This window comes from Plectrocnemia conspersa, unplaced genomic scaffold (genome assembly GCF_051122295.1).
Source record: "Plectrocnemia conspersa isolate PC_06_02 unplaced genomic scaffold, ASM5112229v1 ptg000001l, whole genome shotgun sequence".
NCBI lineage: Eukaryota > Metazoa > Arthropoda > Insecta > Trichoptera > Polycentropodidae > Plectrocnemia > Plectrocnemia conspersa.
Window position 1 is genome coordinate 24,174,781 of NW_028277165.1, and position 17,315 is coordinate 24,192,095.

The 17,315-nt window shown below is 25.5% G+C and overlaps 1 protein-coding gene across 2 annotated transcripts in view; it reads right to left on the bottom strand.

Annotated features, from left to right (window-relative positions):
• The window catches only part of LOC148239310 (scavenger receptor class B member 1), a 38,268-nt gene that overhangs the window by 4,235 nt on the left and 16,718 nt on the right, over positions 1–17,315 (bottom strand). Inside the window, exons 2-4 of one of the 2 annotated variants that reach the window (XM_088182505.1) lie at positions 4,681–4,831; positions 4,517–4,608; positions 30–193 (exon numbers count right to left, since the gene is read on the bottom strand). In XM_088182505.1, coding sequence (XP_088038631.1) covers positions 30–193; positions 4,517–4,608; positions 4,681–4,708 — 284 coding nt within the window. In that variant the 5' untranslated portion in view covers positions 4,709–4,831. Of the gene's footprint in view, positions 1–29; positions 194–4,516; positions 4,611–4,680; positions 4,832–17,315 lie in introns of those variants that run through there. The other variant, XM_088182592.1, reaches the window with a different exon arrangement.

Here is a 17,315-nt window from a genome sequence, read left to right on the forward strand (position 1 = left end):
ACAATAAAAATATATTTACTCCTATTTACTTGAACACATATGGTCCAATTTCTTGAAGGACTATTTTTTTATCTTTTCCGCTCGAGAACCTATCTGCATTTGTGATGTTAAATATATAGGCATTTAAATATATTTCAACAGGTACGGTTTCCCATAACTTATGCGCCATTGATCCTTCCTTTAAAGTCATCATCTAATAATAAAAATAAATAATTTAAAACATTACCAAATATATAAATTCATACACGAAGACCACAGCAATAACATGTATACTAACATAAATGCTTAGATATTTGCATATAGACTTTTTCTCACTTAAAGTAAATTTGAATAACAATAAAACACATATAGATAGCTTGAAGTGTAATTTTGGGGGAAAATGACATGCTCAAAAAATTGCTATCTGGAAATATCCAATTAAACACTACAAACTCGAGATATTGTTTTACTTTCTTATTGTCAAATTGTCTATTTAGTTTTTTATTTCTTAAGTTGTCAAATATGGAGTTTTGACAACTTAAAAATTTTACACTTAAGCCATCGATATATGAAAAGAAAGATGTAATATCTATATTTTGCTATCATATATAATTGCAAAATATATATATTCTTAGCTTGATGATCTAGCCGTTTTTGAACAATGTGTGTGCATTTGAAACAACAATACTTAATACTAGATATGAATGAAAATGATATTTAACATGTTATTGCCTCAGTATTTTCACACACATATACACACAGTAATAAAATATTTTATTGAGTTATTATAATATACGATGAATATATGAAAATTAAAAATATAGAAAATTGGCAGCATTAGTAGTCCTTAATCGCAGCAACGTTGTGCTTGCAGTGTGTGCTTAATATGATCATGTCACATCTAAATACTGCTAAATGTTCTTTCATTGATCAGTTTATTCTGTGCGATAAGAGAAACTGCTTTTAAAATTCATCGCTGACTTGTTTATGGAAATGGAAATGAGAAAATAAAATGTATTTGTGAATTTATAGGATGAAAATAAAAGGTAAAATGCCTTGTGATATCACTGATAAAGTTATTCAATAAACGTAAAACAAAATACAGTGTCGCATTTAACGATCAATGAACTTAACCCTTTGTAATCCAAAGTTTTTTTCCAAAGTCCAAGCCACTTTGAATGAATATATTTAATGATAATTAAATATAATAATAATAAAAAAATATGTCTTTTATATTATTATATATTAAATAAATTATATTTTTGCAGAATTATTTGTATTAACTTTAAAAGTAAAAATATTTTTTTTTATTAAAATTTAATTTTTATAAATGAATTAAATTTAATTGATATCTATATAATATTTTTTTATTATATAATATAGAGATATGTATGCAATAAATGTAATGTTTAAAAAAAGTTTTATTTATTTTAAATATATAATTAATTTTAAGATATAATTTTAAATAACTTGAGAAAAAATGTTATGGACGTAGGGACATAACTGCAAATAAAAAATAGACGTTCAATACGTATGGACAAAGAACAAAGCTTAATGAACAATGTCAAGAGTGTATAAAACTATTTTAAATACAATATTTTCAAACTCAACAAACTCTGAGATTTCTATATATTAAAAAAATGATATTTTAAATTAATCTTTATGTAAAATACTAATTTAAAGTCTAGAAAATTTTTCAAAAAGATAGACTGCTGTTGAAACTCATACATTACTTGAATATGTTTATAGCAATGTGCAGATAAAATAGGGGTGTGAATCTTAAACAATAGAAAGCGAGGTTTATGGTAAAGAAAAGGGTAGAAAGCTATGTGCTGTTACTGAGTAACTCACTGAAAAAAATTAAGCAAAATATAATATTGCATTTAAAAATCAATGAATTTAATGAATAATGTTAAAAGTTATACAGAATTGTTTTATATAGAACATTTTCAAGCGCAGAAAATGCATTGAGGTTTTTATGTAATAAATTATAGTAATTTTAATAAATAAAAAAATAAAAATAAAACGTTAATTACAAAGTGTAAGCTCTTCAGTGCAAAAATATAAACTGCAACTGAAATTCATAGCTAACTTGATTATTATATGTTTATTTCAATGTGAATTTAAAGCAGGAAAAAGTTATATTCATGGTATAATAAAAGGCAAAAAGCTATGTGTTATCACTGATGAGCTCATTCAAAATATTTAAAATCAAATTAATAAAACTTTCTCAAACTCAACAAATGCATTAAAGTTTCTATTTAATGAAAAATTGTATTAGAAATTAATTTAAAAGTAAAATGTTTATTTCAATTTGTAGGGTTCTCCTGTGCAAAAAAATAAACTGCTGGTGAAATATATCGCTAACTAACCAATGAACAGATAAAATGGTGTTATGAATTTAAATCAGGAGGAAGTGCTGTTAATAGTGAATAAAAGGGTGGAATGCCATGTGTTGTCATTGATTAACTCACTAAAAAAATCGAAGCCAAATATAAATTTGTATTTAATGATCGATGAAATGTATGATCAACGTCAAGACGTGTATAGAATTGTTTCATATTTATTTAGACTAACTTAAGATCATCGTAATCTAATAGGTTACCCCAATGCGTCACGATGGTCGAAAACAATAATTGTATTATTTCAATATACATATATATATATATATATATATATATATATATATATATATATATATATATATATATATATATATATATATATATATATATATATATATATATATATATATATATATATACATAATTAAATAATAAAAAAATATAAAATATGAAACGTAAAATTGTATTTAGCTATATATGTAATACAAATAGAATTATAAATTAATCTTAAAGTAAAATGTTAATTCCAGAGTATAGGGTTCATCTGTGCGAAAAGATAATCTGCTGCTAAAATTCACAGTTAACTTGTTTTTGTTTACGGTAATTAACATATAAATGATGTTGTGAATTTAAAGCAGGAGGAAGTGATGTTTATAGTGAGGAAAAGGGTGGAAGACCATGAGTTGTCACTGATTAACTCATTGAAAAATTCGAAGCTAAATATAAATTTACATTTAACGATCAATGAATTTTATGAACAATGTCAAAAAGCGTATAAAACGTCTCATATGAAACGTTCTCAAACTTATCAAATGCATTGAGGTTTTTACGGTATTAAAATGGTATTATAAATTAACCTTTGAGTGAAATGATAATATCAAATTCTCTACTGCTAAAATTTATAGTTAGCTTGTTTTTGTGTATGGCAATGAACTTATGAACTGACGTGTATTTAAAACAGGAAAAAGTGTCGTTTTTATAACTATTGAAATTATTATAAAATACATGTTTAACAATCGATGAAAATAAATGTTCTTAATGTATGCATGATACAAACGCTCGTTGGATACCGAAAAAGAGAGCAAACGCGAGAGTAAGTAATCAAGAAACTTGTTTCCAGGCTTAACAAATGTATCACTATTAATAAAAATACTTTCCAAATATTAAAGAATATAGAGAGATAAATATCTAATAAAACTTAGACTCAGTCCGTGGGACGCTGCATGACGTTGATAAATATCAATCTACAGTCAAATAATAATCAAAAACCCTTTCACCTGCATTTTTATATATCGTACAAATTTAATCTTTGAAAAGTAACGCACCATCCTGTGTCGGTTTCCTCGATTCTTAATTTTGTAATAAATTATATACTATACATGTAAATTCAATCAACATCTTAAAGAATTAATAACAGGTTGTTTTAACATTTGTTTCAAAATAATAGTTAATGATTCACAGGAATTTATGTTCTACTATGCGACATATATATTTAGTGTAATTTAAATAAGGAAGCTTCGCTATACTCATTTTAATTTTATCTGTGTGATTTAATTTGCATAACTACGGAAAATATCTAAAGAGATTAAATTTTTCGCTGAGCGGCTCTATTTTGGTTTCATGGTATTATAAATAATTAAAGAGCGACATCAAAATATATTGAAGAGCGTTTTTTGCCACAATATATCATACAATTAAGAGTAAAGCACTAATAACAATGATAAAATATTTCGATTAAAATGTATAATTACAACTTTTAACAAATTACATAAAATAGATTTAACTTAATATGATATCTAAAAAGTTATACCTTATTGGAAAAAATACTAGCGCTAAATCTTACATAATAATCAAATTCTTATCTTTGTAGCAAACAATGAAAAATTGCTGTAGTAAAATCCGGAATTTAATTTTTGTGTAACAGCGAGTCGCCCTATAGAATTGTATACTAATATTAATGTTAATAATTTATCTGTGCCAATATATTACATTTGAGGTTAAAATTTGGTTAATTCTTCAGAATAACAAACCAGTTTTGTGAATGATTCTATATTTACATTCTCCTTTTAATACTTATGATGCAGACACGCATGTTTTGATGAATTTTAAGCGATGAATGATTTATTAAAAGTTAATGTATTAAATGTTTACCGTTTAAACTCAATTAATTATTAAAAAAAAACATTACTCACATCTTTAACTATAAGACTCAATGGATCCATGGAATAAATTCCTAGTCCTAATATAGCTAAAATAATTCCAAGGAATCCCCATAAGGCGCAGTCTAAAAAAATATTAATTTTAATAATTAATAATTGAATTAATCAGTAAGTCAATTAGAATATGAGTATATTACCTTTTTTTTGTCTGAATCTCAACTCCATGATAATTAGGTTAGTTAACTTTTGAGTTACAGTAACCACTTAAGTATTTGCGAATAACGCGATCACTTATTTAGACACATTTCGATTGTCTTTAAGGACTTTTGTCTTCACTTCTTCGAAAATCTGAAACAAAAATATTTTTTTATAAATTATAAATTTATATTATTTATTGTATGTATAAAATAAAAATGTTATTTATGAACATTTCAATATCATTTTCCAGTTCAACGACTTCAAAGTCGCTGATAACCCTCAAAAAAATTATGTCAGTTGCGAAATTGTGTTATTGTCAAATTGAAATTTGTTATAAATTATTATGGTTTTTTGCTGCGTATTGCATTTATTTATTATTTATCACATTGTGACATAATTGTGGAAGTTTAAAGTGCATTTTATATAACAATTGTTGCTAAAAAAAAACATTCCTTTATAAAAAATTAACTGACTAGATATTTTTAGTTTTTTTAATGCTTTAGAGTACGGCCTAAAATATTATTCATATTACAATTCAAGTTCAAACATAATTCAAGGTCATTATGCGGATTACAATTTTGCTGTATTAACAAATATTATTAATTAAAAATAAATTAATTTTGAAACATGATAAGTTATCAATATGTGAGATCAAGTAAGCGCTTACAGACCAGAAATATGTTTTAACCTTTAAAATACTGCAATTATGCATTTTTTGCATAAGTAATTTATATTTATATAGAGTTATTCATCAATAATAAACATATCACGATTCAATTTACATATTATTTTAACTAACTCTGTATTTTATCTTAACTAGCTCTGTATTTTATCTTAACTAAATAGTTGAACCGGTTTTTCTTTGTTTATGTTTTTTTCAAATAACACGGAAATTTGATTAATTTATGCAATTAAATTGTATATACTTGTAAAATAATTAGGTTTATTAGATAAATTTGCATTAATATAAACACTAACTTATACATGTGTTATTAAATATTAAAACTTATTTTGATAGCATCACATTTAGGGTCAAGAACTGGTTTAAAGAATTTGTACATAAAAAATATCTTAATTTATTTTGTAGTGACGGATAATTAACTTACTAGTCAATTAAAATAAACATCTTATTTCTTAAAATTTCGTGCATTTAACGAGACTAATGTCCTAGGTACTAATTGCTAAATAGAGCGTCAAATTAAGATAGTAATTTAATCATAATGTGTAAATAATTCTCAAATATCTGAAGGGATAACGATAACGACCTTCTAGTAGTAGTTGAAAGTAAATACACAAATTATATACGTATGTATAGTTAAACCGTTTATTTTAAATACTACTATATATTGATCTATTAGTCATTGACTTATAGACGAAAATGCCTGTAATTTAGATTATTTATATAAAAAAATTCTACTGATTTATTCGGAAACTGATAAAAAACACATTACATTTAAACCTAAGACTCGTGTCTCTAAATTCCTAACATTTTAGGTCAAACGTTTAGATAACCAAGATATTTTTCAATATGTACTATTAGGTGTATTGCATTTTTATTACCGTCATATTTTTATAAGACACTTAACCCCCTTTCACTTGCATGCATGATACACAGGTATTTAAATTTTCCCATGTCACCAAAGAGTGCATTATTGGTTTTATTAACTTCTTCAAGGTTTATGTCACCATTGGAACAAGTTGAACGTAAAAAAACATCTATGCGTGTGTAGCGGTCAATGTCCGAATTTCTCTTATATTAAGTACAGAATAATATTTACGACTGTTAGGAAATAAATATAAGAAATTATGCAAAGTATTTAGAAATTCGCGAGGATGCGAACAGTTATTTTGTGAATTAATGTACATAAACATTTTAAAGCACGCATAATTGCGTAGGCGTCTGTGAGTCTATCACTTATGACAATGCTCAAAATTAGGACAAAAATAGCGGTTGAGAGAGTGAAATTCCATGGAGATGAATGTCAAGATTGTATCTAAGAGATATTTAAAGAAATCAGTTAAACGATATATTAAACAACTTTAAAAAACTTTTCTTACATTTATATTTGGTTAAGAGTTTCTATATACATTTGATCAAAAGCAAAACTAACATGTCAAATAATTAATTAAATGCTGTCTAAAGTACGCATATTATTATATTAGTTTAATTTTTCAATGCCTTAAAGTTATGTCTATGTTAATAAATTATCAAATTCTATGTATTAGACATATTTTTATATTTCAAAAAAATTGTTGTCACTTTGTGAATTAATTCATATTGCATATAAATATTTTGTGAACTCTTTTCGTTGAGATGAATAGTATATATATCTGATTCTTCAAGATCACTGATAGATTAAATTTCGTTTGCATGACTTTGTAATTAAATATTTTTTGTCATTTCTTATGAGCTGAATATGCTTTTAACATATCTTGCAAGGACATGATTAACTCAATTTAGAGACTAATCCGAATATTCGAATACTGAAGTTTTTGTTAATATTTGTTATGGAATATTTTTATGTTATTAATTTGTAAAAAAGTTATTTAATATTTATTACGTCTTTGTTAATTGCAATAAAACAAGTAATAATTGCATTATCTAAGTTAATTATATTATATATGTTATTTATAACAACCGTAGCTGATAAACAAATTAATAAACAAAAAATCTAACTGCTGAAATTCCAGAAAATACTTAAATGTCGTATTTAATATTGTGTATTTTTGGACTTTATCAATTAATACGAATAATGTTTGATTTTACGTCAAGTTAAAATAATACATTATGTTAAAAAAAATGAGCATACTAAGTTGTAGTATTTTTAGCAGCAAAAAAACATAAATGAGACCTTGTACGAATTTAAACTTAATTTAATACTCTATTATTTTTTAAATTAAAAAAAATAGTTTCGCTACTTTTTATGTTTTATTTTTATAGTATAAAATTATGTATATATAATCATTAAATAAACTTTATTTTTCGATTCTATAAAACCTTACAAATAAATTATAATATTTTATCATTTTTATTCGATATTCGAATAGTTAAAAAAAACACTATCCAGTTATAACTATTTATGGCACTTAAATATTTTTTTTTAAATCTTTTCAAGCAAAAACTATATGCTGCAGATAATTTATAATTGTAAATTTTTATGATAGTTTCATAATCAGCACTGTGTGTGATTCAGGCGCGTACGGTGAGATGTATTCCATTTCGCTCGCTCGCGTGTAAAGTAATGAGAGTGAGTGAGAAGAAGTGGGCATGCGGAACGCACGTAACGCACGCTCTTATCGCTCATTCACTCTCGTCCCTTAACACGCGAGCGAATGAAAGGGAACGCATCTCACCGTACGCGCCTAGTGTGATTGCTCTTTAAAAACTAAAACGTTGAGATGTTGCATATCATGTGGATGACATGATGCAGTATGAAACCATTATTTTGCGATTACTGTAGTGATTCTAGTCATTGTTACAAATCTAAAGGCTCAGTTGATCAAAAACGGTTTCAGCATTCAATCGCTGGATGAATTACTGCATAATAAAAAATCTGATTAGGACCTCCTTTTTTTTAATACAAAGTTCATAGCTTTTCTTGCCACTCAAAAAACCGTTTTTTTATACATCTCAAACTATAATTTGCTCGAAAAAAATTTAGTTTTCCTTTAACAGAAAATGAGTATATTCTTTAAAGTTTATAGTATTATATATTTTTATAGATATTTTGCTATATTAATAAATTCAGAAAAACAGAGCTATTTCCTTAAATTTTCTTAAAATTACCCAATGACTATTTTTTTTTAAAAATTCGCCACCCTTCTGTAATTATCGTCCTATTAAAAAACGTTGGACAACAAAATCTACAATGGAGAAGGCCATAGATATAATAATGGGAACGATTACTTCTCCATAGACACTCCATCTGAAGACTTTTTTTCTGAAACCAATAAAATTTCAGGCATTCAAGACCCAATGTTAAATCAAATGTTTATATAATATTAATTAAATATTTATATATTATTAATTTTTAATAAATATATACTTAAGTTATACGCTGCATTTTAAAGCGTTAGATTAAAATAGTGTTAATAGTGTTAGTCGAAAAACGAGCTTTTAACAAATGTAACATATTTAAAACTGTTTTAATGCGTAACATACGTATGTATAATATTTAAAATCCGGGATTAATCGGGTTTTTCAGTAGCTTACTCAAAATTTATGACAATGGCAGGAGCACTACTGTCGAAATATAGAACCGTATCTAATCTCGGAATAAATATAATATAAATACTCGCAAACCGCTTAAGAAATATAATTATGTACGTATGATATAATAAACACTGAATGCCATTATTTTTACATGTTTTTTCTTGAATATATTTCATTTATCACTTTAAAATATTTATTAAGAATTGTAAGCGCAAATACCATTATTTCCATATAAATGGCATGAAGCTCAAAATGATCTTTAACTTTGCAGATAAAAAATGTTAAATTCATTGCAAGATGACGCTAAGCTTTTTACTGGCATATTTTTTGAGTATAAAACATACAACATATCTTATTCTTTAAAACATTGTAAAATGTAAGCTGTTGTCTCTTGTTATAAGGACAAAGATTGACATTGCAATAATATAAATGTCACGGTAGCAATTAGTGTATTTTAAAACAAAGCCATCTGAATTATTGAATTTGATCTTTAAAGTCTTCAAAAATTCATATGTGTATGTCAACAGTATTTTAAGCATATTGCAAATGGCATAGTGTCATCATTTATTTTATTGTAATTTAATTACTGAATAAAATCTGATAAATCTTTAGAGTAAGATAACAGGATAGCTTATAACTAAATTTTACAACTAAGTATGAGTTTGTTACGCCAGATATAAGTACTTGTTTCATATTCACTTCAATAAAACTAGATAAACCACAAGTGTGATGACCTAACTGTGAACTCTCAAGGCTCGTAGCCCAAAGTCGTCACGCAGGATTCTACTTTTCCAGGTATTTCAGTTTTCACAGGACTATGACAAAACAGGTTTACAATCGCGAAAGGGCGGCCCTGGAACGTCACGTAGAATAGCCGTTGAAAAGCTTCGTTTTTGATAAGCCTTACTCAGATTTTTTAAAAGCGTGTATAATTATTTTCAAAGCGGTTGCACTTGATAATTCAGAAAAAGGTAAACGTCGATTCTGTACAACTAATTTCACAATCTGAACGTTGTACCTACATATATTAATATATATACATATACGTGGACAAAATGCATTAATCTTTGAGATGTTTTTCAAAACTAGTCAATCAAAGGTCGTTCGATCTTAAACGGTAATATTTATATTAAATTATTTTCGACCGTGGTGCAACTATAAAATGGGCTAGATGGCCTCAAAGAAAAAAACAAGTAATTGAAGTTCAAGTTTTAGGAACCGAATATAAAAATGGGCAATAAAAAATACAGGAACAAGTTTATCGATAGCTTCAGCGTAACTAAAAATATCTTTGGACCTTAGAACAACTTTTTGTAAAGGAAAAATAATATAGTGCTCACTTGCGCATAGTAATGAGCCGATTTGGTATAGCTCACTAGAGCATCGTGCGTCATAGTATTTATTTATAAACATTTATAAATATAATTATGTTTATTATAGAATGCAAAAAAACATTGGGTTAGTTATTTTTTGGTTCTTATTGTATATATTAAACAAGCTAGAAAACTAGCCTCATTTTTTATAAACATGAGTGCGCAAATAGCGAGGCTTCTATATAATTGCTTTGTCAATTAATATCACTAGAACGATATGTGCATACTTATATTATACTGATTATACTGATCGATAGCAATAACTTCAAAAACGAAATTATTAATTTTTATGTACGTTGAAAGTCAATATGCAAGGTTAATATATATTAATCTATTACTTTTAACGATCATTAAATTTCATGGATAAGTGTTCAGAACTGTGATTTAAAAAAAAACATTTAGTTAAAAAGTATTCCATGGGATTGGAGCTGGGTTTGATTAAATGCATTAAAAATTAAATAAAGGAGGCTTTGAATTAGTGTGCTTCAAACTTTGTTATATTCTACGACTGCTCAAAAGCACCAGAACGGTTTATTACATATTTGCTATCATAAAAAAATAGCAACGTTTCTCATGTACTACATACAAAATATTCAAATAATTCTTACTAATCATATGAACGCCTGTCAGTTTTATACTTGAAAAAAAAATTTGTACTAGAGACGATTAATTTATTTTTATCTCAATCTCCATACGAGAGTAACGGTAATAAATATCTACTTTTGTGAGTTATGAATCCAATCGACTTGGTAACAGGATGATTCTGTATTTATTTACGTTTATACATAGCCTGAATTACAGGTGTTTAAATAAGTATTTGAAACAGCGCTTGAATATGTTAAGACTAAAAAGGTAATAAAATTAACAAGATTACCTAATTGCGCAAATGCCATTTTGCAAAAAGATATGGAAACGCGAAACGGATCTTGCGTAAATCCGGTTAGCTCTTTTTAGCTCGAGATATGCAACTAATTGTTGGGAAAATCGTTGAGCATTTTGCAATATCCTAATTTTATGCGATAGTTTATAAATATGGTAGATAATGATTGATTTAATGACTTTAGGAAATAAGTTTTTTTATTCAATGATGTATCTAAGCTGGAAATGAATCGATAAGTAGAAGTAGAGCAATGAAATGTTGTGGTACAGATAGACTAGAATATTTAGTGAAGGGCTTAAAATAAGACCTTGCTAAGCTTTGAATAAACTGTAGTATTGGGTTATTAAGTATGTACAACATACATATTGCGTTGATTGAAAATATAGATTGAATCCTTCAGTATGACTATTGATTTTTTAAATTAAAAGTGAGCTTTCAATCTTATAAATCGCTATAAAAAATTGTTGTTAATTATTTTTTTTTATTTAATATATTTTTTATTCCTACATCATTACAAAAAAAATAATAAAATTTAATTTAAAAATAAATTATAATAATAACGACTTGAAGGTATAGAATAATATCGTCGATTAATGCAATAATATATCAAAATCAATAATATAAATAATAAAAAAATAATTAGAAATTATTTGCGTCTGTCAGAATTTTTTGAATAAATTACAAAAAATATAAATTTAAAGAAAAAAAACAAATCAAAAATATAAATATGCCTCGACCACGCATAATCGTTGAGACCTCTGCAAATTTGGTTGCAGAAGTCTCAATAAAACTAATTTATTTGTTTAATTTTTTAACGTTTTTTCCTTGTCAGCGTAAACTGACAATTGCGCATCTGAGTGGACGCCGTTAATGGTTATAAAAGTACATGCATAAAACCGTAAACAAAACCTAGGATCGTTGCATATCTCCATTGAGCAGGTACATCGTCAGATATACATTTCATAGAATGACGACGTTTCTAATTATTTTAGTTTTTGAATCACCGTTACGCAGTTACAGTCAAATTAGATATGCATTATACAATAACAAAAAGTCTGGTTTCGCTCTAAATTATCAGGAGAATGAGAAGTAAAAGAGATTTTCTGAGAATTATCAAGAAAACTACCGCATTGAATCACTTTCTTCAGACACTGTAGTCAGAACTACCACTTCGCTTCTGACTTGGAACAACGAGAGTTAATTATAACTCACTCCAAGCAAAGCTACGACATTAATAAAATGAAATACCCCCCCCCTTCCTCCTCTTCCAATGCCGTCCCTGTTGTTAAGAAGTATAGTTTATTGTCATACGAGGCTATCTATAAAGCTACAAGAACAAATGCTTGCCTTTTGAAAGCCACCAATATTATTATTTGCTACAGCAGCAAAACTCATTAACCCTTTACATAGCAAATTATTCTTTTCTTAAATTAAAAATATAACTTATTTTTTTTAATTCATAAATTATTAGAATCAATAATTTTCAATTAAAATTATATAATATTACATTGTAATCTGAGGGAAAAAGACTTTTAGGTGGTTAATTTATTGACCACTGACCATTTAGAACAAATTTTGAATTTTATTTTAATGGAATTAAAACATTGATACTGAGGTGGGAGAGGTTAAATATTTATATTAAAATTCATTAATGTTAAAGCATTTTGCTTCATTGAAAAAAATAAATTTATTTTGGGATAAATAAATTTATTACTGAACGGCCACATTTTAAAACTGTCGTGATTAAAAATAATCAATATAAAAAAGTGTAGTTCAAAATAAAAATAGCGTTAATAAAAAAGAAATTATAATTCTTATTATAATTATTTTTCAAGAAAAATAATTATAATAAGATTAATTAAGGAAAAATATAATAAACTTTTTTATATAAGAAAATATAAGAAAAAGAGAAATAATATTATATTTAAGTTTTTAGTATTTTACAGTATATAATTTTAAATGTACTAGCTAGTTTTTAGAAGGTATGTTAAATATCATTTTTATCACTATATTTTAAATGTTTAAAATAATTTGTCTTATTAGTATTAGGGTCGGTCTTATTAGGTCTTAGGGTCACAATGACAGCAAGCCTTTTAGATCTGAGTGTCGCAATATATTTAGTAAATTTAAAATCATAGTTTAAATATATACAAAGGTATTTGACGCTAGCATATGATACTGCAAGAAACGATGTATTGAGTAACAATCTACATAATATCAATAGAAGGCCACTTCAAGAGTAAGTAATCAAGCATTTTTGAAATCGAATATGCCATATAAAGGACTCGACAGTCTAGTATATTTGTATATATATATATATATATATATATATATATATATATATATATATATATATATATATATATATATATATATATATATATATATATATATATATATATATATATATATATATATATATTTTAAATAAATAATTTTATATGCAACATTATTAAATTAAATACGACATAAATCATAAACTTTCACACAACCATTATAAATTATTTATTTATCTATAATATTGTGAAGGTTAACTTAATATTAATTTTATTTACTAGTGCAAAAGCTCAGCGCCATATAATAAAAATGTGGCAGTTTTATAGTTTTTTTATTACTATATACGCCAATCTAGTTTATATTAAATTTATTTAGCTGTAAAAACAAATATTTAGTAGGTCTATTAGTTTATAAACGAGCTTTTTTATTAGTTGTAGGCCTCTACGCCTAAAAAAAATATATGCAGAAATACAAATTATAAAAAAATTCCAATCAGTTATTTATAATTCTACATTAGAATCGTTTTGGAAGTAATAAAAAATATTCGTGATTAGATGTTGTTTTGTATGATTTTAATCAATCGCAAAAAAAACTGTCATAAATTATTCATCGCCGTAAAATATATCCAAATTACAATTTTCATTATTTTTAATTGATATTACGACTTAAACGTTAGCATAAAAAATCATTAAACGTTTTACTTTTTACTATTTTTTTCATTAATATAACTAGCAATAATACTACATACAGAATGCTTAAGTTAGAATTGGTGAATCGATTAATTCGTGACGCTGTGGATTTATGATGCATGTAAAAAATGATATAGGAAAAAATATGTTTAAATATTTAAATTCTTTAACACGCAAGTTATATTCAAGAATAAAAATAAGCATTGTTAAATGATTAAACTATTTGTTTTTGTATTTATCCAATTACTAAATGTCAATTATTTTTAATATTTAAAACGGACGTTTTAAGTTAAATCTGCTTAATAGTTATTAAAAAATATATACTCAATGCATTGTTTTGAAGGATTCATAAATAATAAAATATTTTTGCTTTTTAATTTATAGAACATACACACAGTTTGAGAAACTTGCGAACGCGCTGATTCTGACGCATTTGTTAAAAAAAATTTTGCCAAAGAAAAAAAACATACGAGTCACTATTTTAAAGGTGATATTGAACGTCAATTTTATGGTGAATTTTTTTTTTCCATAAAATAGAGAAATTGATTAAATGAAACATAAAATAGTTAAACTTAATTTGAAGGCCTAATGTAAAATATTTACACGTATTTGAGGCCACAAATGTAATAAAAATGTACCTAAATTTCATAAATATATATATATTATTACATTATGTATATTACCTAAAGGTGTTGTTGACCTGACAAGGTTAAAATGGGTTTACCTGAACTTAACCTTTATATGTAATTAATTACACTATCTTAAATGATGCTAAAACAATATACAATATACAAATGTTTATGTATGTTAACCAGTTTATTAAAAAAAAGTTACATTTTATAATTAGAAAATAAGGATAATTTGAAAATAAAATATGATAAAAAATTTAACCATAGGCAGAAAAAACTACCGTATAATAGATCAAAACTAGATATACAACATTTACGAGTAATTAATACATTTGTCTGAAGTCAAACCGACTAATATGCATTTTTATAAATAAAGAAATAGAATATATTATATAGATAAAAATTTTAATTATACACGAATATTTGTACCACAATGAGGAAATGAATTAATAATGAAAATTAAACAGAAGGGCCAATAAATTATTTAGTTTTGTCGATAGATATCTAAAAATTAATTTAAATAAAGCAATTTTAGTATTCCTCATATTTTTGTGCAGACAAATTAGTTTTATTTTAGGAAAATTTATATCGAATACTGAGAATCAAGGACATGGTATTACTTAAAAAGCAAAAATGCATTCTCAGTCTATAGCAACGGATGTGTGCCATTTTATATTAATATAATATATGCGAAATACACAGACATTATTCTTAGGACACTTAAAATGACGAGGAAAACTTTTATGTAAATTAATTTGCTAAAGCAAGTAATAAGTAGAGGAAGGTAAATAATGTCAATGTTAAATTTAGCAGCATATATAGAGTTTTTTTTTATTTAAAAATGCTAGTTTAATAATGATTTTAAACTACTATAAAAATACTTTGTATGACCAATTTTTATATTACTTCCGATCATTCAATTAAGTGTTTTTATATATTCATCAAAATCTAGCTATCATAAAAATATAACATAATATCATAATTGAGCAGTTATTTAATTTAATATCATTAATATCGTTAAATTATTTTTATCATTTAACTACAAAAAAAAACTCGTCTATTCTTATCCAAAATTAAATTGTAACGGAATTTCGTGACACACAACATAAAGAGAAAAACTAGCATTCTGGTTTTTCTTCTGAAGATATGAAAATACACAGATTTCGATCAATAAAAAAACTATATATATGAAATGTATAGTATGTGATTATAATATAATAATATATAATAGTTTACTATTCATAGTTTACTTATCCAAAATTAAATTGTAACGGAATTTCGTGACACACAACATAAAGAGAAAAACTAGCATTCTGGTTTTTCTTCTGAAGATATGAAAATACACAGATTTCGATCAATAAAAAAACTATATATATGAAATGTATAGTATGTGATTATAATATAATAATATATAATAGTATACTATTCTAGATATCTTTATATTATTGATAAACAGAGAAATGGACTGGTGGGTTATGATTTGTTATAATATAACTAAATATCTAGAACGGATTTATCTACAACGTTTGATTATAATACGTCGATTTAAGAAAGAATTTTTGGACTCCTGTATTTATACCCGAATCATAGAGAAAATTGGCAATGTGTTACTACTTTAATTTTTTTATATATCAAATTTTATGGCGTTACTCTATGGAACATCCCTATATTTTTTTTCAATCTGGCGATTTTCACACGTAGCGGTTTCTTATTATCTAATTATTATTAGAATATCAAAGCAAAGATAAGATCGATTAGTATAGTTGAGAATTTTTTGCCGTTCAAATACTTCTGAATTCTATTTAAAGCTTTGAAAAACATCTGGCACGGACCCACCCTTCCTTATGCAGCGGTATAAAAAATGCAGCGGTGATGGTGGTATATTTGATTTGCTTATTTACAGACTACTGATTGGCTTCTTTACTAACAATAGTAATTCTTTCAATTTTCTTCGTATAATAAGCACTAAAAAAATAATAATACTGTTATAAATTTGCAGCTACTCGATGAAAATCGGTATTTATCGGTCAGATGACTGACCGTGTGGTTTAAAGTTATTTGTCGGAATGCTGACGAAGAAAGTATATTCTCCTATTTATATAATTATGCTAATTTGCAGTTACAAAATAAGTAAAAGAAGGTTATATATAAAGAATAAAATTATATGTATCTGTTTCATTAAAATAAACGATATTTATTACAGAATTACCTAATATATTTTTTAACAATAAAGTCTAGAAAGGATTTAAAAATAAAGTCATAAGCAAGTTATAATATTTTGAATATTAAAATAAACACTAAAATAAATAATTTAATTCTACAGAAAAATAAAATAACACGACTGTAAACGGAATTTTAATTAATCTAATCTGTGATGATTGATCGGAATTACAATTATATAATAATCACTAATTCTGATCTCTCAGACACAATAAAAATTTAAAAACACGAACCCAGGTCTTTCAAGTCAATAGACAGAAACTTATACCACTCGTCTATCGCGCATATTAATTGTAGGTTAATCAATTAAATCTACTATAAAAGTGCAGTGCTTAATCATAAGATAAATTCAA